Here is a 25,117-nt window from a genome sequence, read left to right on the forward strand (position 1 = left end):
AGACTCAGGCATTCTAATCACAGGGCCTTGTACTGTGGTGGATTCATTCGCACATCCACTGACGTCCCTCTGCAGTCCTGTCTGAGATATGCAGTTGTGTTGGAGGTGTGTACAACATAGAACACTCTAGAACACCACAGGCCCTTCGGCCCCTTTTATAAACTATTTTTTCTTTCATTTATGTGCCTATCCAAGAGTCTCTTAAATGTCTCTAAGGCATCTGGCCCTGCCACCATTCCTGGCAGGGTGTTCCACACACCCTCTCTCTGTGTAAAGAACTTAGCTCTGACGTCCTCCCTATACTGTCCTTCAATCATTTAAAATTTTATCCTTTCATATTAGCTATTTCCAACCTGTGACAAACCCTGGCTATTCTCTCAATTTATAACACTTATCATCATATACACATTTATCAAGTCACCTTTCACCCTCCTTCACTCCAAAGAGAAAATCCCCAGCTTGTTCGACCTTTTCTCTTAAGATGTGAGGTAATCAGAGGTGGCGGGTACATTTTGAACAGCTGAAGGGCTGTGTGGAACAGTGCCGTGGCCTGGTACAGATCAGCAGTGACCATATCACTGCTGTAGAGCTCAAGTCAATGGGTATATTTAAAGCAGAGGTTGATGGGTTCCTAAGGTTATGGGGAGGAGGTAGGAGAATGGGTTTGAGAGGGATAATAAATCAGCTGTGATGGGAAGCAGAGCAGACTTGATGGGCCAAATGGCCTAATTCTGCTTCTGAATGTCTTATGGTATGATGGCCATCCTATGGTCTTGCTGGATTCTGATTTAGCAGGAGTTCCCCTTGTCACATACGGGTTTTCCTGCCGTACACCAGTCCTTTCTCACATCTTGAAAAAGTCATCAGACCTTGAATGGAAAATGGAAATGACTGCTCGTGTAGATCACAAAGCATGTACAATATTTCTTGAGTCCTGATGAAAGGTCTTGGGCTGAAGCATCAACTGATTATAGTATACACCTTCATAGATGCTGCCTGACCTGCTGAATTCCTCCAGCATTTTGTGTGTGTTACTCTGGATTTACAGCATATTAAGAATCTTTTGTTTTTTTGGAACAGTATTTGGCCACCTACCCTGCCTTTCAATATAATCAGACCCCAACTCTATTCTCATTCAACACAGCGTTCAGTTGTTCAAAAAGTACCTGCCACCTCCAATCACCTCAAGTAACAAAGTTCCAGATGGAGAACTGAAACTGATTTCCTCCCCAGCTTGGGTTTTGTTAACCAGCCCTTGTAATTATGTCCTCAGTTCTCAATATAGGGTAGGTTTCCTTGAGATCCCCCCTCATTCTTTTAAACTCTAGCCAAATAGGAAGGAGATTGAAAATCTGACTGAGTGATGCTACAGTGGTATCCTCTCTCTGAATGTCAGCAAGACCAAGAAGCTGATTATTGATTTCAGGAGGAAGAAACTGGAGATCCATGAGCCAAACCTCATCGGGAGATTAGATGCAGAGAGGGTCAGCAACTTTAAATTCCTCGGTTTTACCATTTCAGAGGACGTGTCCTGGGCCCAACACATCCGTGCCATTACAAAGAAAGCACAGCAGCACCTCTTCTTCCTTAGAAGTTCGCCAAGATTTGACATGTCATCTAAAACTTTGACAAACATCTATAAATGTGCGATGGCATCAGGGCGTTGAAGCAGGGATCTAATTGCAGACCCAGTACTGTGCACACAGTGATATTAATTGAATAACAAATCCTGAGGTGCAAACAAAGTCGGCGTCAAAGTTCAGGCAGAGATCAAAACATCCAGAGAAATCCAAAAACCAGAATCAGGAAACAGGCAAAGTTGATATTCAGATGGACAGAGTATGGATACAAATGCTGGAAAGGCTCAGGAAAACTCACTGGCACAATCTGGCAACAAACAGGTGAAAACACAGGACTGAAATACACTGAGCAATAGACAGAGAGGCAGATGATAGGTGGAGCACAATGAGACAGAAGTGGCAGCAAAACAGGTAATAATGAGAAACAGGTGAGAGGCGGGGTACTCAGTAATACAGGGGCCGGAGTAGAGCAGGAGCGGGGACAGGAGCACATGGCAATACAAAACCACAGACTGACGGCTAGGGGGAAAACACAGAAAAAGACAGAGTTCAGCTGAGGTACTGACAGATGGAGAGTATTGATGAGGTGCATCACTGCCTGGTATAGAAACAGTAAAGCTCTGGAATGGAAAATCCTACAAAAAGTAGAGGATACAGCCCTGTCCATCACAGGTAAAGCCCTCTCCACCTTTGAACATGTCCACGTGGAGTGCTGTCGCAGGAAAGCAGCATCCATCATCAGGGACCCCCGTCACCACCCAGGATGTGCTGTCTTCTTGCTATAGCCATCAGGAGGAAAGTATAGGATCTCAGGACCCACACCACCAGGTTCAGGAACAGTTATTACCCCTCAACCCTGGAACCAGAGGGGATAACTTCATTCAACTTCATTCACCTCAGCGCTGAACTATAGCCTCACTTTCAAGGACTCTTCATCCGGTGTTCTCGATATTATTAGCTTATTTATTTATTATTAATAATAATTAATAATTTATTATTTTTCTCTTTTTTGTGTTTGCACAGTTGTCTTTGGTTGTCAGTCTTGTTGGGTGCGGTCTTTCATTGATTCTATTGTGTTTCTTTGTGTATACTGTGAATGCTTGCAAGAAAATGAATCTCAGGGTTGTAAATGGTGACGTATTTGTACTTTGTCACTAAATTTACCCTGAACTTTGAACTTTGAGTACGGGCCCAAAGCCATCAAACACTACTGGTATGGTAACCCTTTCATTCTTGGAATCATTTTCATGAGCTTCCTCTGGATCCTCTCCAATGTCAGCACATCTTTTCATAGACGTTCCAAAACTTCTTGTCTTTGCCCTCAGTGGAGAAAGAATCAGTTCTTATTAAGAAACTATGTAAAACTCTCATACACAGGTGTCCTGTCTTTCTCTGGACTAGAAAAAGAATGTTCTTTGTGTTTCTGGGAGATTAAAGAACTTCAAATTGTAATTTGAACATACTGAATTGACAGATATGATGACTCCCTTTTGTGCTTGTGTCTGTTTATGAAGACTTGAAACATCTCCATCTCATGTCCTGTCTGCTGCAGGCCAGTGTGGTCTTTGAGTTTGTTCAACCAAAGTGCTATAATCCTTTCCACTCTGTGCTGGGGAGCAGGGCCCTTGGTCATCTGTCATAATAGCCCAAATTTGGGCCATTTGCATCAGGAGTGTCGAATGATAGAGTAAGCAGAGAGCAAAGTGACCCTGTCCTCAAAGAAACTCTCCTTTAACTGTGAACCTGTGAGTTACCAGTTACTACAAGAACTGCAGCACTGGTAGCTCATAGGTTCATAGTTCCGGGCACAGATGATGCCACACCTGTCCTTTCCCTTTAACCCTAGTTAAATTCAGACCTCTCTGCTGGATTGAGAAATCTCTGTGTTGCCATCTGCAGAGTGTTTGGGCAGCCTACAAGAAGCTCCTTTGTTTCAGACGGAGACAGAAGGTAAAGATTTTTACTCCTCATGTATGTGAAGTATGTAAGGAATAAAGTCAATTCAATTCAATTCAATTCAAGAGCTGCAAGGTAATGTTCATCATCATAATCATCAGGTGCCGTGCCCAGTTTGAGCTTTGACTGCCGTGGCCCACACACTCCTGTTTCGGGTCAAGTGGATCAATTCATTGGTATTCATTTCCAGTTCTCTGGCTGCTGTCTCCATCATCATTTGTCTTTGTCTTCCTCTTGCTTTCTTCCCTTCAATCTTTCCCATAATTACAGTGCACTCTAACTCCTCTTTCCTAATCACATGTTCAATGAAGTTACTTTGCCTCTTCATGATCTCATACATTATTTCTCTTTTTGTGTTTGCTCTGTTCTTGACATCCTCATTAGATATTCATTTCGTCCATGATATTCTTTGCATCCTCCTCAAAAACCACATAGAACCATAGAACCATAGAAGCTACAGCACAGAAACAGGCCTTTTGGCCCTTCTTGGCTGTGCCGAACCATTTTCTGCCTAGTCCCACTGACCTGCACACGGACCATATCCCTTCATACACCTCCCATCCATGTATCTGTCCAATTTATTCTTAAATGTTAATAAAGAACCCGCATTTACTACCTCATCTGGTAGCTCATTCCATACTCCCACCACTCTCTGTGTGAAGAAGCCCCCTCTAATGTTCCCTTTAAACTTTTCCCCCCTCACCCTTAACCCATGTCCTCTGGTTTTTTTCTCCCCTTGCCTCAGTGGAAAAAGCCTGCTTGCATTCACTCTATCTATACCCATCATAATTTTATATACCTCTATCAAATCTCCCCTCATTCTTCTACGCTCCAGGGAATAAAGTCCCAACCTATTCAACCTTTCTCTGTAATTGAGTTTCTCAAGTCCTGGCAACACCCTTGTAAACCTTCTCTGCACTCTTTCAACCTTATTTATATCCTTCCTGTAATTTGGTGACCAAAACTGAACACAATACTCCAGATTCGGCCTCACCAATGCCTTATACAACCTCATCATAACATTCTCTGCTGCTTCAATTCGTTTCCTCATGTTACTAGATATTGTTCCAATATTCTGAGCCATATAACATAACTGGATAAACATAACATTTCGGTACTCTGAGGCGGGTTGTCATGCCTAGTTTAGTATTGGTCAGTATACTCTTCATTCTCGTAAAGGTGTCTTTTGCCATCCCTATTCTTCTTTTGATGTCCAAGTTGCACCTGCCATCTGTCACCCAGCTTCCTAAGTAGCAAAAGTTCTGTACTTGTTTTATGTCTTCCCTGTTTATTCTCAGCCTGCAGATAGGATTCTCCTTCTTTCTTGGATATCACCATACATTCTGTCTTTTTGCAATTGATAGATAGACCCATTTTTGCACTTTCTTCAGCAATTATATCAATTAAGTTTTGTAGTTCTTCCTCCGTACTTGCAGTTAACACAGTGTTATCTGCATATCTGAAATTATTGATGTTTTCACCGCCAACTTTGATTCCCAAGATGCCTCTTATTTTTTGTAATATTGTTTCACTGTATGCATTAAGTAAATCAGGGGAGAAAACACACCCTTGTCTAACGACTCTCTTGATTTTCGTAAACTGACTCACTTCTCCATCTTTTCTAACAGCGGCAGTTTGTTCCCAGTACAGATTTCTGATTAGGCGGAGGTCTTTCGAATCTAGATCTAGAGTTTCCTGTAATATTTCAAATAACTTATTGTGCTTCACTTTATCAAATGGCAGCGCGACGCAGCTCACAGCAGTCACTCCAGTGGTGATGTCTGTTATCTGTTAAGTAGGGTGTCGTGCACAATCCTGATTTGATGGAGATGGACGTGGGAGCATGGAGGAACATCTGGTGAAAGTTCCGAAATGCCTGCTTCGCTGCTGCTGCTACTGTGTGATCCAGAATCTCCGGAGGGGAAGGCCCCGAGTCCTCGGCTTTGCTTGTTGCTCGGCGGCTGGGGCGGGGTTGAAGCGCTTGGCAGAGGATGGTGCTCGGTGCTCAGTGTCAGAGGGCTGGTTGGAGGCTCGAAGTTTTTGGACGGACTTGGAGTCCGCTGCGGTCGGGTGCTTCCAATGGTGCTGCATCGGCAAGTTTGCGGCGCTTGGAGGTTCATGGCAGGGAGAGTTTCTCTCTTCTACCGTCTGTGTGAGATGATGAGGCTATCGGGACTTTAAGACTTTTTTTTACCGTGCCCATGGTCTGCTCTTTACCAAGTTACAGTATTGCTTTGCACTGTTGTAACTATATGTTATAATTATGTGGTCTTGTCAGTTTTAGTCTTGGTTTGTCCTGTGTTACTAGTCCTTCCAGCAGCCTCAGTTTGTGTGATGTGATCAGACACTCCCTAGTCAGCAGAACCATGTGGTCTGAGGGTGGTGACAGACAGGGTGATTAAACTTCAGCCAATTCAGATTGTGTTTGATAAATCAAATCAAGTCCGTGGTATCACTCTAAGCCTGACTACTCCTCTGGGGCATCTACCTCCTTCAAAAGGATTCCTGCCACAGATTAACTGCACTAGAATACAAACCTGGGCTCCCTCCTGGAGCCAGCAATGCTGTTGAACAGGTTTATGGCGATGGTAAAACCTGCCCGATATCAAACCTGTTTCTGTACATCGTAATCCAAAAATCGCCTGTGGGACTTCTCTAACACATCTGTTCTGTTACGTTCTCAGCTGGTTTTGCTTTGCTGGGAGGTTTGTTCTCAAAAGAATTTGAGGGTGGGTAGCAGATGTGCTGAGCCTCTAGATTCGACCAAGCTTATGTTTTCCGATCTGGTCTCAAAATATCTACCAGTTATTGTACCGAGTTTTTTTCTTTGCCAAGAGGAGCTTTGAGATTGCTGATATTAGCAGCTCATTGTAAGGAACGGGTAATTTACAGCTACGTGGTGCTGAGGAATGGGGGTATGTTCATGATTCTGGGTGGTAAGGGGCCTGGTATGCGTTGGTTTGCCATACTGATCTTTCCACTGCACAAACCAAGTGATAGAGTGGGCACTTCCCCTTTTTGTCTTTCTCTGTCCAACCAAGTGCTCTTCCCAAGTAACAGATTTGTGGGAGTGGTGAGGCTGCAGCTGGTACCGAAGCTTCCTGGGAAGTAACCGTCTAAAATGTATTATCAATGGAGTTTATTGTTGCTCCTGCTTTAGAGATTGGTACTTGTAGTCCCTGACAGTAAGCTGTTTTATTTTAATGTGGACCTCAAGCCCTCTCCTTTACCCTCTGTATACCCATGACTGTGTCGCCAACTACAGCTCCAATCTGCTAATTAAATTTGCTGAAGACACTACATTGATTGGCCTAATCTCAAATAATAATGAGGCGGCCTACAGAGAGGAAGTCATCACCCTGACACAGTGGTGTCAAGAAAACAACCTCTCCCTCAATGTCACAAAAACAAAGGAGCTGGTTGTGGATTACAGGAGGAATGGAGATAGGCTAATCCCTATTGACAACAATGGATCTGGGGTTGAGAGGGTGAACAGCTTTAAATTCCTCAGCATAAACATCACTGAGGATCTCACGTGGTCTGTACGTACTGGCTGTGTGGTGAAAAAGGCACAACAGCGCCTCTTTCACCTCAGACGGTTGAAGAAGTTTGGTATGGGCCCCCAGATCCTAAGAACTTCCTACAGGGGCACAATTGAGAGCATCCTGACCGGCTGCATCACCGCCTGGTATGGAACTGTACTTCCCTCAATCGCAGGTCTTAAACTTAGTCTTAAGATCAATCTAACCCTTCCCTCCTGCATAGCCCTCCACTTTTCTAACATCCATGTGCCTGAGTCTCTTAAGATGCAAAAAAATTGACACACATTTCTGTTTTTAGCCGATTAGACTACTGTAATGCACTCTTTTCAGCACTGCCTGAGAAAGATATAAATTGGCTGCAGCTTTTTCAAAATGCAGTAGCAAGAATCTTTAAAAAAAACAATCTGAGCACTTTTCACTGGATTTGGCATCATTACATTGACTGCCTGTGTCCTTTAGGATCAATTTTAAAATTGTAGAGGAGTATCTGAATAGTCTAGCTCCTCCGTATATTTTGGAGAGTTATCCCCTTACATCCCTAATTGTAATCTTAGATCTGGTTTGTTTAGTGTTCCCGGAACAAGCGTATAAGAACTGGTGATGTGGCCTTTTGCTCTCATGCACCAAAAATCTGGAATACTCCACTGACTGAGATATGCCAGGCTAGTACTGTGGAATGTTTCAAAACACTTCTTTAAAAAAAAAACTACTTTTTAAATTTGGTCTGCTTATAGGATTACTTAATGCCTGTTGATGTTGATTACATTTGCATAATTTGGGTATTCTGTTACATTTTATTCTATATAATGCGTGTCTATTTGTGATTTTTAATTTTGTCTTGTGTTTTTATGACTCTTATTGATTTATCTTTACAATCTATGTAAAGCGCTTTGAGGCTGCATCTTAATGTACGAAACATACAATTTAAATAGTTATTATTAAATGTCCCTAATTTATCTGCCTTTACTACCTCTAGCAGGGTGTTCCATGCACCCATCACACTCTTGTGTTTTTTAAAATAAAAGACGCATACCTCTGACACCCCCTATACTTTCCTCCAATCACTTTAAAATTATAAGCCCTGGTATTAGCTATTTCTGCCCTGGGAAAAAGTCTCGGGCTATCTACTCTATCTATGCCGCTAATTATGTTAGCAATCACTGTCAAGTCACTTCTCATCCTCCTGCTCTCCAAAGAGAAAAGCCCCAACTCACTCAGCCTGTTCTCATAAGACATGCTGTCTATCCAGGCGACATCGTGGGAAGTCTCCTCTGCACACTCTCTTTCTCACTCTTCCTCTAAGTGAGGCGACCAGAGCTGAACACAATATTCCCAGTCTGCTCTAACCAGAGCTTCATAGTTTTATTTGAATTTTTAGGTTTTTAAATTAAATAATTAGAAATCATTTTAATTGAACAATTTTAAGTGAATGAAATACCAATATTATTTTTCTATTGATTTATCATCATTTGTTTCTTTTGTATTTGCAGAGTTTGTCGTCTTTTGCACATTGCTTGTCTGTCTGTGTTTGTGAGCAGTTTTTCATTGATTCCCTCGACCATCAGGCTCTTGAACCAGTGGGGATAACTTCACTCAATTTCACTTACCCTGTCACTGAACTGTTCCCACAACCTACGGACTCACTTTCAAACCGTCCTCATCTCAAGTTCTTGATATTTATTGCCTGTTTAATATTATTACCGTCATTTCTTTCTTTTTGTCTTTGCATAGCTTGTTGTCTTTTTCACACTGGTTGATTGTCTTTTTATTGATTTTATTGTGCTTCTTGTATTTACTGTGAATGCCTGCAAGAAAATGCATCTCAGGCTTGTATATCGTGACTTATCTATACATTAATAATAAATCGACTTTGAGCTTTGCATTTTGATTTAGGGACTTGCTTGCGTCCACTATCACGTGGTTAATGGCTGCCTTGCACAACATGTAACAATGCTAGCAACACACATCAAAGTTGCTGATGAACGCAGCAGGCCAGGCAGCAACTCTAGGAAGAGGTACAGTCGACGTTTCGGGCCGAGACCCTTTGTCGGGACTAACTGAAGGAAGAGCTAGTAAGAGATTTGAAAGTGGGAGGGAGAGGGGGAGATCCAAAATGATAGGAGAAGACAGGAGGGGGAGGGATGGAGCCAAGAGCTGGACAGGTGATTGGCAAAAGGGATATGAGAGGATCATGGGACAGGAGACCCAGGAGGAAAGACAGCGGGGAGGGGGGAATAAAACCCAGAGGATGGGCAAGGGGTATGTAACAATGCTGAACCGGTTGTCCTGTGTGGATGTTTATCATGTATACGGAGCTTCAGAGAAAAACTTTGTTTCGCATACCATTCATACCGTTCATTTCTTCACATCAGTGCATCGAGATAGAACAAGTCAAAACAAACACAGAATGCAGAATAAAGTCTAACAGCTGCGGAGCGAGTGTAGTGAAGCAGGTAGTAAGATGCAAGGCCATAATGAGGTAGATTGTGTGGTGAAGAGTCCCACCTTGTCATTCTAGAAAACTGAGAACGCCAGATAAATGACTCTGACACCTTCACGTGCCTTGCCTGCAAGCGCTGTTTGAGGCCGTGACTGCTGAATGGGCAGGTGGAGCACTGTGCCACTTGGAGGGATAAGTGCTGGGAGTGAAGGAGTCATCTGCTGTATCCAGTGCTCCCAGTGAGGCCTCATCAACTTCAGGGAGACTTGGCACAGATTGGGAAGCACTTCCGTTCTGTCCGCAACAAACAGGATTTCCCAGTGGCCAACCATTTAAACTCCACTCCGTTCCAATTCTAACGCGTCTGTCTATGATGAAGCCGCAGGGAAAAACCTCATATTCCATCCAGGTAGCCTCCAACATAACGGCATGTGTATTGATTTTTCTAACTGCTTCGATTTCTTTCCCCCCTCCCCCTTCTCCCATTTTCCATTCTGGCTTCCCATTCTTCCCTATTCTCTTCTCACAACCATCATCTCCCTTTGGTGCCTCTCCTCCTTCCCTTTCTCCTATGGTCCTCTCCTTTCAGATTTCTTCTTCTCCAGCCCTTTACCAACTCACCCTTCTCCCCCCTTCACCACTCACCTTCCCCCTCACCTGGTCTCACCTATCACCTTCCCTTCCAGTCCTGACGAAGGGTCTCAGCCTGAAACATCGATTGTTTATTCCCCTCCGTAGACGCTACCTGACCTGCTGTATGCCTCTTTTTTATTTCAGCTGTCTATGTTGCCTGTCACTTGCACAGGATCAGCAGTTAGGAGGCCATTCATCCACCTTCAGCACAGGTAGAACATGCAGTGCAGCTCTGATGACCTTGTAATCTAATTATCACAGCTTCTAGCAATGAACTGATTTCTTATAAGGGTTTGTTGTTGTCCACCTACCAACTTTTGTCCTTAGTTCTTCAGGGTCTGGGTGTTACTGTCAAGACCAGAGCTCATCACTCATCTCATAGTTCCCCTTGTCCTAAGCCACCTTGAACTTGTGGAGTTTTGCTGGTGGGTGTACTTCCCCATTGCTGATGAGGCCCAACCATCAGGCTCTTGAACTGACGTGGATAACTTCACCTGCCTCGCCACTGAACTGATCCCACATCCTATGGACTTGATTTTGAAGACTCAGTATTATTTTGTTTATTTGCACATTGGTTGCACAGAGTCTTGTCATCTTCAGAAGTTTTTGGATGACTGCCATAGTTGGATGCATCAGCAAGGGAGATGAGGCTGAGTACAGGGCTACGGTAGGAAACTTTTTCACATGGTGTGAGCAGAATTGTCTGCAGCTTAATGTGAAAAAGACTAAGGAGCTGGTGGTAGACCTGAGGAGAGCTAAGGTACCGGTGTCCCCTGTTTCCATCCAGGGGGTCAGTGTGGACATGGTGGAGGATTACAAATACCTGGGGATACGAATTGACAGTAAACTGGACTGGTCAAAGAACACTGAGGCTGTCTACAAGAAGGGTCAGAGCCGTCTCTATTTCCTGAGGAGACTGAGGTCCTTTAACATCTGCCAGACGATGCTGAGGATGTTCTACGAGTCTCTGGTGGCTAGTGCGATCATGTTTGCTGTTGTGTGCTGGGGCAGCAGGCTGAGGGTAGCAGACACCAACAGAATCAACAAACTCATTCGTAAGGCCAGTGATGTTGTGGGGATGGAACTGGACTCTCTGACGGTGGTGTCTGAAAAGAGGATGCTGTCCAAGTTGCATGCCATCTTGGACAATGTCTCCCATCCACTACATAATGTACTGGGTGGGCACAGGAGTACATTCAGCCAGAGACTCATTCCACCGAGATGCAACACAGAGCGTCATAGGAAGTCATTCCTGCCTGTGGCCATCAAACTTTACAACTCCTCCCTTGGAGGGTCAGACACCCTGAGCCAATAGGCTGGTCCTGGACTTAGTTCATAATTTACTGGCATAATTTACATATTACTATTTAACTATTTACGGTTCTATTACTATTTATTATTTATGGTGCAACTGTAATGAAAACCAATTTCCCCCGGGATCAATAAAGTATGACTATGACTATGTTGTTTGTCAGTCTTTGTTAATGTATATTTCTTCGTTAATTCTGTTGTATTTCTTTATTTTCCTGTAAATGCCTGAAAGATAATGAATCTCAGATAGTACACTGTAACATTTACGTACTTTGATAATCAACTTTAAGTTCAAGTTCAACCAGACCCATGAATACAACCAGAAGAAACTGCGTTTCTCTGGATCCAAGGTGCAAAACACAGAACCGACAGTCACACGCAGCATAAGGCACATATAGCTCATATAATTACAATCGCAGAAAAACACATAGTCACAAAATAATCTAGCCCAAGTCTCTGAGTGTCATGACCTGTACGTAGATGGTGCATGCATGTTGTCCTGGAGCCACGTTTCTGCAAGAACAGGCTCAGAGCAGTTTCTCATCTCGTGCAAGTACAGACATGGACAAACGCAATCCAGCTTGTCTTTCACTGATCGAAAACTGAAAGGCAGCAATGATGGGAGGAGTCAGCCTCCAAACCAGCGCAGAATCCAGCGCGTCCGCAATGCTTCTGCGCCACTTTTGAGGAGGAAGCTCTGCAGCGTGGACCCAGTAAAGAGAGCTGGTGATATATTTCCAATCAGGATGTGACGTGGAGGTGTTCTCATGGACTCTTGCTCCTCTTGGTATTTGAGCTCGTGGCTTGGGATGTGCTTTGTGAAGAGCCACAGTGCATTTTGTAGATGGTAATACTCAGCAAGTGTGTACTTCTAGTGGAGGGAGGGAATGATTAGTATCAGTATTTTAGTACATTAACTGTTATAGAACACAGCACAGTACAGGCTGTTCAGCCCACAATGTTGTGCCGACCTTTTAACCTACTCTAAGATCAATCTAACCCGTCCCTCCTGCATAGCCTCCATTTTCCTATCATTCATGTGCCTATCCAAAACTGCCTTAAATGTATCTGCCTCCACCATCACTCCTGGCAGAGTGTTCCGGGCAGTCTGTGTTTTTCAAATTTTTTTAAAAAAAAACTTACCTCTGACATTCCCCTAAACTTTCCTCCAATCGGCCTGCAGTTAGGCCTCTTCATATTAGCCATTTCTGCTCCGACAAAATGCCTCTGGTGTTGGGTTCTTTGGAAAACGGGTGGGCTGGCTGTCTCTTGATGGAAGTGTTTGGGATCATTCTGGGACTGTGAAATTAGGGATGAACTAAAGTGAGGACCAGTCTTCAGGAAATCAAACCTGCTCACGTTTTAACTTCCACAGATAATTTGTGGCTTGTGAAACCGACCACAAATGGGATCTGTCTGGTTGATTGGAGGTCATTCAAGTTCTGTCCAGTTGATTGGGGGTCATTGGGGTTCTGTCCGGTTGACTGGGATCATAGGGGTTCTGTCTGGTTGACTGGGATCGTTGGGGTTCTGTCCAGTTGATTGGGGGTCATTGGGGTTCTGTCCGGTTGACTGGGATCATTGGGGTTCTGTCCAGTTGATTGGGGATCATTGAGGTTCTGTCCGGTTGACTGGGATCATTGGGGTTCTGTCCAGTTGATTGGGGATCATTGAGGTTCTGTCCAGTTGACTGGAATCGTTGGGGTTCGTCTAGTTGACTGGGATCACTGGGGTTCTGTCCGGTTGACTGGGATCACTGGGGTTCTGTCCGGTTGACTGGGATCGTTGGGGTTCGTCTAATTGACTGGGATCATTGGGGTTCTGTTCGGTTGACTGGGATCACTGGGGTTCTGTCCAGTTGACTGGGATCGTTAGGGTTCTGTCCGGTTGACTGGGATCGTTGGGATCCTGTCCGGTTGACTGGAATCATTTGGGTTCTATCCGGTTGACTGGGACCGTTGGGGTTCGTCGACTGGGATCAGTGGGGTTCTGTCCGGTTGACTGGGATCGTTGGGGTTCTGTCCGGTTGACTGGGATCATTTGGGTTCTATCCAGTTGATTGGGATCGTTGGGGTTCTGTCTGGTTGACTGGGATCGTTGGGGTTCTGTCCGGTTGACTGGGATCATTTGGGTTCTATCCGGTTGACTGGGATCATTGGGGTTCGTCGACTGGGATCACTGGGGTTCTGTCCGGTTGACTGGGATCACTGGGGTTCTGTCCGGTTGACTGGGATCGTTGGGGTTCTGTCCGGTTGACTGGGATCACTGGGGTTCTGTCTGGTTGACCGGGATCATTGGGGTTCGGTCCAGTTGACTGAGATCGTTGGGGTTCATCTAGTTGACTGGGATCATTGGAGTTCTCTCCGGTTGACTGGGATCGTTGGGGTTCTGTCCGGTTGACTGGGATCACTGGGGTTCTGTCTGGTTGACCGGGATCATTGGGGTTCGGTCCAGTTGACTGAGATCGTTGGGGTTCATCTAGTTGACTGGGATCACTGGGGTTCTGTCCGGTTGACTGGGATCATTTGGGTTCTGTCCAGTTGATTGGGATCGTTGGGGTTCTGTCTGGTTGACTGGGATCGTTGGGGTTCTGTCCGGTTGACTGGGATCATTTGGGTTCTATCCGGTTGACTGGGATCATTGGGGTTCGTCGACTGGGATCACTGGGGTTCTGTCCGGTTGACTGGGATCACTGGGGTTCTGTCCGGTTGACTGGGATCACTGGGGTTCTGTCTGGTTGACCGGGATCATTGGGGTTCGGTCCAGTTGACTGAGATCGTTGGGGTTCATCTAGTTGACTGGGATCATTGGAGTTCTCTCCGGTTGACTGGGATCGTTGGGGTTCTGTCCGGTTGACTGGGATCACTGGGGTTCTGTCCAGTTGATTGGGATCGTTGGGGTTCTGTCTGGTTGACTGGGATCGTTGGGGTTCTGTCCGGTTGACTGGGATCATTTGGGTTCTATCCGGTTGACTGGGATCATTGGGGTTCGTCGACTGGGATCACTGGGGTTCTGTCCGGTTGACTGGGATCACTGGGGTTCTGTCCGGTTGACTGGGATCACTGGGGTTCTGTCTGGTTGACCGGGATCATTGGGGTTCGGTCCAGTTGACTGAGATCGTTGGGGTTCATCTAGTTGACTGGGATCATTGGAGTTCTCTCCGGTTGACTGGGATCGTTGGGGTTCTGTCCGGTTGACTGGGATCACTGGGGTTCTGTCCGGTTGACTGGGATTATTTGGGTTCTATCCGGTTGACTGGGATCATTGGGGTTTGTCGACTGGGATCACTGGGGTTCTGTCCGGTTGACTGGGATCGTTGGGGTTCTGTCCGGTTGACTGGGATCACTGGGGTTCTGTCTGGTTGACCGGGATCATTGGGGTTCGGTCCAGTTGACTGAAATCGTTGGGGTTCATCTAGTTGACTGGGATCATTGGAGTTCTCTGGTTGACTGGGATCGTTGGGGTTCTGTCCGGTTGACTGGGATCACTGGGGTTCTGTCCGGTTGACTGGGATCATTTGGGTTCTATCCGGTTGACTGGGATCATTGGGGTTTGTCGACTGGGATCACTGGGGTTCTGTCCGGTTGACTGGAATCGTTGGGGTTCTGTCCGGTTGACTGGGATCGTTGGGGTTCTGTCCGGTTGACTGGAATCATTTGGGTTCTGTCCAGTTGACTGGGATCGTTGGGGTTCTGTCCGGTTGACTGGAATCATTTGGGTTCTGTCCGGTTGACTGGGATCACTGGGGTTCTGTCCGGTTGACTGGGATCGTTGGGTTCTGCCTGGTTGTCTGGGATCGTTGGAGTTCTCTCCGGTTGACTGGGATTGTTGGGGGTTCTGTCCGGTTGACTGGGATCACTGGGGTTCTGTCCGGTTGACTGGGATCATTTGGGTTCTATCCGGTTGACTGGGATCATTGGGGTTCTGTCCAGTTGATTGGTGATCATTGAGGTTCTGTCCGGTTGACTGGGATCGTTGGGGTTCGTCTAGTTGACTGGGATCACTGGGGTTCTGTCCGGTTGACTGGGATCATTGGGGTTCTGTCCGGTTGACTGGGATCGTTGGGGTTCGTCTAATTGACTGGGATCATTGGGGTTCTGTCCGGTTGACTGGGATCACTGGGGTTATGTCCGGTTGACTGGGATCATTTGGGTTCTATCCGGTTGACTGGGATCATTGGGGTTCGTCGACTGGGATCACTGGGGTTCTGTCCGGTTGACTGGGATCACTGGGGTTCTGTCCGGTTGACTGGGATCGTTGGGGTTCTGTCCGGTTGACTGGGATCACTGGGGTTCTGTCTGGTTGACCGGGATCATTGGGGTTCGGTCCAGTTGACTGAGATCGTTGGGGTTCATCTAGTTGACTGGGATCGTTGGAGTTCTCTCCGGTTGACTGGGATCGTTGGGGTTCTGTCCGGTTGACTGGGATCACTGGGGTTCTGTCCGGTTGACTGGGATCATTTGGGTTCTGTCCAGTTGATTGGGATCGTTGGGGTTCTGTCTGGTTGACTGGGATCGTTGGGGTTCTGTCCGGTTGACTGGGATCATTTGGGTTCTATCCGGTTGACTGGGATCATTGGGGTTCGTCGACTGGGATCACTGGGGTTCTGTCCGGTTGACTGGGATCACTGGGGTTCGGTCCGGTTGACTGGGATCACTGGGGTTCTGTCTGGTTGACCGGGATCATTGGGGTTCGGTCCAGTTGACTGAGATCGTTGGGGTTCATCTAGTTGACTGGGATCATTGGAGTTCTCTCCGGTTGACTGGGATCGTTGGGGTTCTGTCCGGTTGACTGGGATCACTGGGGTTCTGTCCAGTTGATTGGGATCGTTGGGGTTCTGTCTGGTTGACTGGGATCGTTGGGGTTCTGTCCGGTTGACTGGGATCATTTGGGTTCTATCCGGTTGACTGGGATCATTGGGGTTCGTCGACTGGGATCACTGGGGTTCTGTCCGGTTGACTGGGATCACTGGGGTTCTGTCTGGTTGACCGGGATCATTGGGGTTCGGTCCAGTTGACTGAGATCGTTGGGGTTCATCTAGTTGACTGGGATCATTGGAGTTCTCTCCGGTTGACTGGGATCGTTGGGGTTCTGTCCGGTTGTCTGGGATCACTGGGGTTCTGTCCGGTTGACTGGGATTATTTGGGTTCTATCCGGTTGACTGGGATCATTGGGGTTTGTCGACTGGGATCACTGGGGTTCTGTCCGGTTGACTGGGATCGTTGGGGTTCTGTCCGGTTGACTGGGATCACTGGGGTTCTGTCTGGTTGACCGGGATCATTGGGGTTCGGTCCAGTTGACTGAAATCGTTGGGGTTCATCTAGTTGACTGGGATCATTGGAGTTCTCTGGTTGACTGGGATCGTTGGGGTTCTGTCCGGTTGACTGGGATCACTGGGGTTCTGTCCGGTTGACTGGGATCATTTGGGTTCTATCCGGTTGACTGGGATCATTGGGGTTTGTCGACTGGGATCACTGGGGTTCTGTCCGGTTGACTGGGATCGTTGGGGTTCTGTCCGGTTGACTGGAATCATTTGGGTTCTGTCCGGTTGACTGGGATCACTGGGGTTCTGTCCGGTTGACTGGGATCGTTGGGGTTCTGCCTGGTTGTCTGGGATCGTTGGAGTTCTCTCCGGTTGACTGGGATTGTTGGGGGTTCTGTCCGGTTGACTGGGATCACTGGGGTTCTGTCCGGTTGACTGGGATCATTTGGGTTCTATCCGGTTGACTGGGATCATTGGGGTTCTGTCCAGTTGATTGGGGATCATTGAGGTTCTGTCCGGTTGACTGGGATCGTTGGGGTTCGTCTAGTTGACTGGGATCACTGGGGTTCTGTCCGGTTGACTGGGATCATTGGGGTTCTGTCCGGTTGACTGGGATCGTTGGGGTTCGTCTAATTGACTGGGATCATTGGGGTTCTGTCCGGTTGACTGGAATCACTGGGGTTATGTCCGGTTGACTGGGATCATTTGGGTTCTATCCGGTTGACTGGGATCATTGGGGTTCGTCGACTGGGATCACTGGGGTTCTGTCCGGTTGACTGGGATCACTGGGGTTCTGTCCGGTTGACTGGGATCGTTGGGGTTCTGTCCGGTTGACTGGGATCACTGGGGTTCTGTCTGGTTGACCGGGATCATTGGGGTTCGGTCCAGTTGACTGAGATCGTTGGGGTTCATCTAGTTGACTGGGATCGTTGGAGTTCTGTCCGGTTGACTGGGATCGTTGGGGTTCTGTCCGGTTGACTGGGATCACTGGGGTTCTGTCCGGTTGACTGGGATCATTTGGGTTCTGTCCAGTTGATTGGGATCGTTGGGGTTCTGTCTGGTTGACTGGGATCGTTGGGGTTCTGTCCGGTTGACTGGGATCATTTGGGTTCTATCCGGTTGACTGGGATCATTGGGGTTCGTCGACTGGGATCACTGGGGTTCTGTCCGGTTGACTGGGATCACTGGGGTTCTGTCCGGTTGACTGGGATCGTTGGGGTTCTGTCCGGTTGACTGGGATCACTGGGGTTCTGTCTGGTTGACCGGGATCATTGGGGTTCGGTCCAGTTGACTGAGATCGTTGGGGTTCATCTAGTTGACTGGGATCATTGGAGTTCTCTCCGGTTGACTGGGATCGTTGGGGTTCTGTCCGGTTGACTGGGATCACTGGGGTTCTGTCCAGTTGATTGGGATCGTTGGGGTTCTGTCTGGTTGACTGGGATCGTTGGGGTTCTGTCCGGTTGACTGGGATCATTTGGGTTCTATCCGGTTGACTGGGATCATTGGGGTTCGTCGACTGGGATCACTGGGGTTCTGTCCGGTTGACTGGGATCACTGGGGTTCTGTCTGGTTGACCGGGATCATTGGGGTTCGGTCCAGTTGACTGAGATCGTTGGGGTTCATCTAGTTGACTGGGATCATTGGAGTTCTCTCCGGTTGACTGGGATCGTTGGGGTTCTGTCCGGTTGACTGGGATCACTGGGGTTCTGTCCGGTTGACTGGGATTATTTGGGTTCTATCCGGTTGACTGGGATCATTGGGGTTTGTCGACTGGGATCACTGGGGTTCTGTCCGGTTGACTGGGATCGTTGGGGTTCTGTCCGGTTGACTGGGATCACTGGGGTTCTGTCTGGTTGACCGGGATCATTGGGGTTCGGTCCAGTTGACTGAAATCGTTGGGGTTCATCTAGTTGACTGGGATCATTGGAGTTCTCTGGTTGACTGGGATCGTTGGGGTTCTGTCCGGTTGACTGGGATCACTGGGGTTCTGTCCGGTTGACTGGGATCATTTGGGTTCTATCCGGTTGACTGGGATCATTGGGGTTTGTCGACTGGGATCACTGGGGTTCTGTCCGGTTGACTGGGATCGTTGGGGTTCTGTCCGGTTGACTGGAATCATTTGGGTTCTGTCCGGTTGACTGGGATCACTGGGGTTCTGTCCGGTTGACTGGGATCGTTGGGGTTCTGCCTGGTTGTCTGGGATCGTTGGAGTTCTCTCCGGTTGACTGGGATTGTTGGGGGTTCTGTCCGGTTGACTGGGATCACTGGGGTTCTGTCCGGTTGACTGGGATCATTTGGGTTCTATCCGGTTGACTGGGATCATTGGGGTTCTGTCCAGTTGATTGGGGATCATTGAGGTTCTGTCCGGTTGACTGGGATCGTTGGGGTTCGTCTAGTTGACTGGGATCACTGGGGTTCTGTCCGGTTGACTGGGATCATTGGGGTTCTGTCCGGTTGACTGGGATCGTTGGGGTTCGTCTAATTGACTGGGATCATTGGGGTTCTGTCCGGTTGACTGGGATCACTGGGGTTATGTCCGGTTGACTGGGATCATTTGGGTTCTATCCGGTTGACTGGGATCATTGGGGTTCGTCGACTGGGATCACTGGGGTTCTGTCCGGTTGACTGGGATCACTGGGGTTCTGTCCGGTTGACTGGGATCGTTGGGGTTCTGTCCGGTTGACTGGGATCACTGGGGTTCTGTCTGGTTGACCGGGATCATTGGGGTTCGGTCCAGTTGACTGAGATCGTTGGGGTTCATCTAGTTGACTGGGATCGTTGGAGTTCTCTCCGGTTGACTGGGATCGTTGGGGTTCTGTCCGGTTGACTGGGATCACTGGGGTTCTGTCCGGTTGACTGGGATCATTTGGGTTCTGTCCAGTTGATTGGGATCGTTGGGGTTCTGTCTGGTTGACTGGGATCGTTGGGGTTCTGTCCGGTTGACTGGGATCATTTGGGTTCTATCCGGTTGACTGGGATCATTGGGGTTCGTCGACTGGGATCACTGGGGTTCTGTCCGGTTGACTGGGATCACTGGGGTTCTGTCCGGTTGACTGGGATCGTTGGGGTTCTGTCCGGTTGACTGGGATCACTGGGGTTCTGTCTGGTTGACCGGGATCATTGGGGTTCGGTCCAGTTGACTGAGATCGTTGGGGTTCATCTAGTTGACTGGGATCGTTGGAGTTCTCTCCGGTTGACTGGGATCGTTGGGGTTCTGTCCGGTTGACTGGGATCACTGGGGTTCTGTCCGGTTGACTGGGATCATTTGGGTTCTGTCCAGTTGATTGGGATCGTTGGGGTTCTGTCTGGTTGACTGGGATCGTTGGGGTTCTGTCCGGTTGACTGGGATCATTTGGGTTCTATCCGGTTGACTGGGATCATTGGGGTTCGTCGACTGGGATCACTGGGGTTCTGTCCGGTTGACTGGGATCACTGGGGTTCTGTCCGGTTGACTGGGATCACTGGGGTTCTGTCTGGTTGACCGGGATCATTGGGGTTCGGTCCAGTTGACTGAGATCGTTGGGGTTCATCTAGTTGACTGGGATCATTGGAGTTCTCTCCGGTTGACTGGGATCGTTGGGGTTCTGTCCGGTTGACTGGGATCACTGGGGTTCTGTCCAGTTGATTGGGATCGTTGGGGTTCTGTCTGGTTGACTGGGATCGTTGGGGTTCTGTCCGGTTGACTGGGATCATTTGGGTTCTATCCGGTTGACTGGGATCATTGGGGTTTGTCGACTGGGATCACTGGGGTTCTGTCCGGTTGACTGGGATCGTTGGGGTTCTGTCCGGTTGACTGGGATCACTGGGGTTCTGTCTGGTTGACCGGGATCATTGGGGTTCGGTCCAGTTGACTGAGATCGTTGGGGTTCATCTAGTTGACTGGGATCATTGGAGTTCTCTCCGGTTGACTGGGATCGTTGGGGTTCTGTCCGGTTGACTGGGATCACTGGGGTTCTGTCCGGTTGACTGGGATTATTTGGGTTCTATCCGGTTGACTGGGATCATTGGGGTTTGTCGACTGGGATCACTGGGGTTCTGTCCGGTTGACTGGGATCGTTGGGGTTCTGTCCGGTTGACTGGGATCACTGGGGTTCTGTCTGGTTGACCGGGATCATTGGGGTTCTGTCCGGTTGACTGGGATCGTTGGGGTTCGTCTAATTGACTGGGATCATTGGGGTTCTGTCCGGTTGACTGGAATCATTTGGGTTCTGTCCGGTTGACTGGGATCGTTGGGGTTCTGTCCGGTTGACTGGGATCATTGGGGTTCGTCGACTGGGATCACTGGGGTTCTGTCCGGTTGACTGGGATCACTGGGGTTCTGTCCGGTTGACTGGGATCGTTGGGGTTCTGTCCGGTTGACTGGGATCACTGGGGTTCTGTCTGGTTGACCGGGATCATTGGGGTTCGGTCCAGTTGACTGAGATCGTTGGGGTTCATCTATGGGTTCTATCCGGTTGACTGGGATCATTGGGGTTTGTCGACTGGGATCACTGGGGTTCTGTCCGGTTGACTGGGATCATTTGGGTTCTGTCCAGTTGATTGGGATCGTTGGGGTTCTGTCTGGTTGACTGGGATCGTTGGGGTTCTGTCCGGTTGACTGGGATCGTTGGGGTTCTGTCCGGTTGACTGGGATCATTGGGGTTCGTCGACTGGGATCACTGGGGTTCTGTCCGGTTGACTGGGATCACTGGGGTTCTGTCCGGTTGACTGGGATCGTTGGGGTTCTGTCCGGTTGACTGGGATCACTGGGGTTCTGTCTGGTTGACCGGGATCATTGGGGTTCGGTCCAGTTGACTGAGATCGTTGGGGTTCATCTAGTTGACTGGGATCGTTGGAGTTCTCTCCGGTTGACTGGGATCGTTGGGGTTCTGTCCGGTTGACTGGGATCACTGGGGTTCTGTCCGGTTGACTGGGATCATTTGGGTTCTGTCCAGTTGATTGGGATCGTTGGGGTTCTGTCTGGTTGACTGGGATCGTTGGGGTTCTGTCCGGTTGACTGGGATCATTTGGGTTCTATCCGGTTGACTGGGATCATTGGGGTTCGTCGACTGGGATCACTGGGGTTCTGTCCGGTTGACTGGGATCACTGGGGTTCTGTCCGGTTGACTGGGATCACTGGGGTTCTGTCTGGTTGACCGGGATCATTGGGGTTCGGTCCAGTTGACTGAGATCGTTGGGGTTCATCTAGTTGACTGGGATCATTGGAGTTCTCTCCGGTTGACTGGGATCGTTGGGGTTCTGTCCGGTTGACTGGGATCACTGGGGTTCTGTCCAGTTGATTGGGATCGTTGGGGTTCTGTCTGGTTGACTGGGATCGTTGGGGTTCTGTCCGGTTGACTGGGATCATTTGGGTTCTATCCGGTTGACTGGGATCATTGGGGTTCGTCGACTGGGATCACTGGGGTTCTGTCCGGTTGACTGGGATCACTGGGGTTCTGTCCGGTTGACTGGGATCACTGGGGTTCTGTCTGGTTGACCGGGATCATTGGGGTTCGGTCCAGTTGACTGAGATCGTTGGGGTTCATCTAGTTGACTGGGATCATTGGAGTTCTCTCCGGTTGACTGGGATCGTTGGGGTTCTGTCCGGTTGACTGGGATCACTGGGGTTCTGTCCGGTTGACTGGGATTATTTGGGTTCTATCCGGTTGACTGGGATCATTGGGGTTTGTCGACTGGGATCACTGGGGTTCTGTCCGGTTGACTGGGATCGTTGGGGTTCTGTCCGGTTGACTGGGATCACTGGGGTTCTGTCTGGTTGACCGGGATCGTTGGGGTTCTCTCCGGTTGACTGGGATCGTTGGGGTTCATCTAGTTGACTGGGATCATTGGAGTTCTCTGGTTGACTGGGATCGTTGGGGTTCTGTCCGGTTGACTGGGATCACTGGGGTTCTGTCCGGTTGACTGGGATCATTTGGGTTCTATCCGGTTGACTGGGATCATTGGGGTTTGTCGACTGGGATCACTGGGGTTCTGTCCGGTTGACTGGAATCGTTGGGGTTCTGTCCGGTTGACTGGGATCGTTGGGGTTCTGTCCGGTTGACTGGAATCATTTGGGTTCTGTCCGGTTGACTGGGATCGTTGGGGTTCTGTCCGGTTGACTGGGATCGTTGGGGTTCTGCCTGGTTGTCTGGGATCGTTGGAGTTCTCTCCGGTTGACTGGGATTGTTGGGGGTTCTGTCCGGTTGACTGGGATCACTGGGGTTCTGTCCGGTTGACTGGGATCATTTGGGTTCTATCCGGTTGACTGGGATCATTGGGGTTCTGTCCAGTTGATTGGGGATCATTGAGGTTCTGTCCGGTTGACTGGGATCGTTGGGGTTCGTCTATGTCGTTGACTGGGATCACTGGGGTTCTGTCCGGTTGACTGGGATCATTTGGGTTCTGTCCGGTTGACTGGGATCGTTGGGGTTCTGTCTGGTTGACTGGGATCGTTGGGGTTCTGTCCGGTTGACTGGGATCATTTGGGTTCTATCCGGTTGACTGGGATCATTGGGGTTCGTCGACTGGGATCACTGGGATTCTGTCCGGTTGACTGGGATCACTGGGGTTCTGTCCGGTTGACTGGGATCGTTGGGGTTCTGTCCGGTTGACTGGGATCACTGGGGTTCTGTCTGGTTGACCGGGATCATTGGGGTTCGGTCCAGTTGACTGAGATCGTTGGGGTTCATCTAGTTGACTGGGATCGTTGGAGTTCTCTCCGGTTGACTGGGATCGTTGGGGTTCTGTCCGGTTGACTGGGATCACTGGGGTTCTGTCCGGTTGACTGGGATCATTTGGGTTCTGTCCAGTTGATTGGGATCGTTGGGGTTCTGTCTGGTTGACTGGGATCGTTGGGGTTCTGTCCGGTTGACTGGGATCATTTGGGTTCTATCCGGTTGACTGGGATCATTGGGGTTCGTCGACTGGGATCACTGGGGTTCTGTCCGGTTGACTGGGATCACTGGGGTTCTGTCTGGTTGACCGGGATCATTGGGGTTCGGTCCAGTTGACTGAGATCGTTGGGGTTCATCTAGTTGACTGGGATCATTGGAGTTCTCTCCGGTTGACTGGGATCGTTGGGGTTCTGTCCGGTTGACTGGGATCACTGGGGTTCTGTCCGGTTGACTGGGATTATTTGGGTTCTATCCGGTTGACTGGGATCATTGGGGTTTGTCGACTGGGATCACTGGGGTTCTGTCCGGTTGACTGGGATCGTTGGGGTTCTGTCCGGTTGACTGGGATCACTGGGGTTCTGTCTGGTTGACCGGGATCATTGGGGTTCGGTCCAGTTGACTGAAATCGTTGGGGTTCATCTAGTTGACTGGGATCATTGGAGTTCTCTGGTTGACTGGGATCGTTGGGGTTCTGTCCGGTTGACTGGGATCACTGGGGTTCTGTCCGGTTGACTGGGATCATTTGGGTTCTATCCGGTTGACTGGGATCATTGGGGTTTGTCGACTGGGATCACTGGGGTTCTGTCCGGTTGACTGGAATCGTTGGGGTTCTGTCCGGTTGACTGGGATCGTTGGGGTTCTGTCCGGTTGACTGGAATCATTTGGGTTCTGTCCGGTTGACTGGGATCGTTGGGGTTCTGTCCGGTTGACTGGGATCGTTGGGGTTCTGCCTGGTTGTCTGGGATCGTTGGAGTTCTCTCCGGTTGACTGGGATTGTTGGGGGTTCTGTCCGGTTGACTGGGATCACTGGGGTTCTGTCCGGTTGACTGGGATCATTTGGGTTCTATCCGGTTGACTGGGATCATTGGGGTTCTGTCCAGTTGATTGGGGATCATTGAGGTTCTGTCCGGTTGACTGGGATCGTTGGGGTTCGTCTAGTTGACTGGGATCACTGGGGTTCTGTCCGGTTGACTGGGATCATTGGGGTTCTGTCCGGTTGACTGGGATCGTTGGGGTTCGTCTAATTGACTGGGATCATTGGGGTTCTGTCCGGTTGACTGGGATCACTGGGGTTATGTCCGGTTGACTGGGATCATTTGGGTTCTATCCGGTTGACTGGGATCATTGGGGTTCGTCGACTGGGATCTGTGGGGTTCTGTCCGGTTGACTGGGATCACTGGGGTTCTGTCCGGTTGACTGGGATCGTTGGGGTTCTGTCCGGTTGACTGGGATCACTGGGGTTCTGTCTGGTTGACCGGGATCATTGGGGTTCGGTCCAGTTGACTGAGATCGTTGGGGTTCATCTAGTTGACTGGGATCGTTGGAGTTCTCTCCGGTTGACTGGGATCGTTGGGGTTCTGTCCGGTTGACTGGGATCACTGGGGTTCTGTCCGGTTGACTGGGATCATTTGGGTTCTGTCCAGTTGATTGGGATCGTTGGGGTTCTGTCTGGTTGACTGGGATCGTTGGGGTTCTGTCCGGTTGACTGGGATCATTTGGGTTCTATCCGGTTGACTGGG

General features: G+C 49.0%; 1 protein-coding gene across 2 annotated transcripts in view; it reads left to right on the plus strand.

Annotated features, from left to right (window-relative positions):
• The window catches only part of LOC134337699 (NAD kinase-like), a 130,259-nt gene that overhangs the window by 20,043 nt on the left and 85,099 nt on the right, over window positions 1-25,117 (plus strand). Inside the window, exon 1 of one of the 2 annotated variants that reach the window (XM_063032892.1) lies at window positions 7,145-7,224. The exons of the other annotated variant lie outside the window; for it this stretch is intronic. Within the exon in view, the coding sequence (XP_062888962.1) occupies window positions 7,151-7,224 (74 nt within the window). The 5' untranslated portion in view covers window positions 7,145-7,150. Of the gene's footprint in view, window positions 1-7,144; window positions 7,225-25,117 lie in introns of those variants that run through there. 2 annotated transcript variants of the gene reach the window in all.

Source organism: Mobula hypostoma, chromosome 25 (genome assembly GCF_963921235.1).
Source record: "Mobula hypostoma chromosome 25, sMobHyp1.1, whole genome shotgun sequence".
Classification (NCBI taxonomy): domain Eukaryota; kingdom Metazoa; phylum Chordata; class Chondrichthyes; order Myliobatiformes; family Myliobatidae; genus Mobula; species Mobula hypostoma.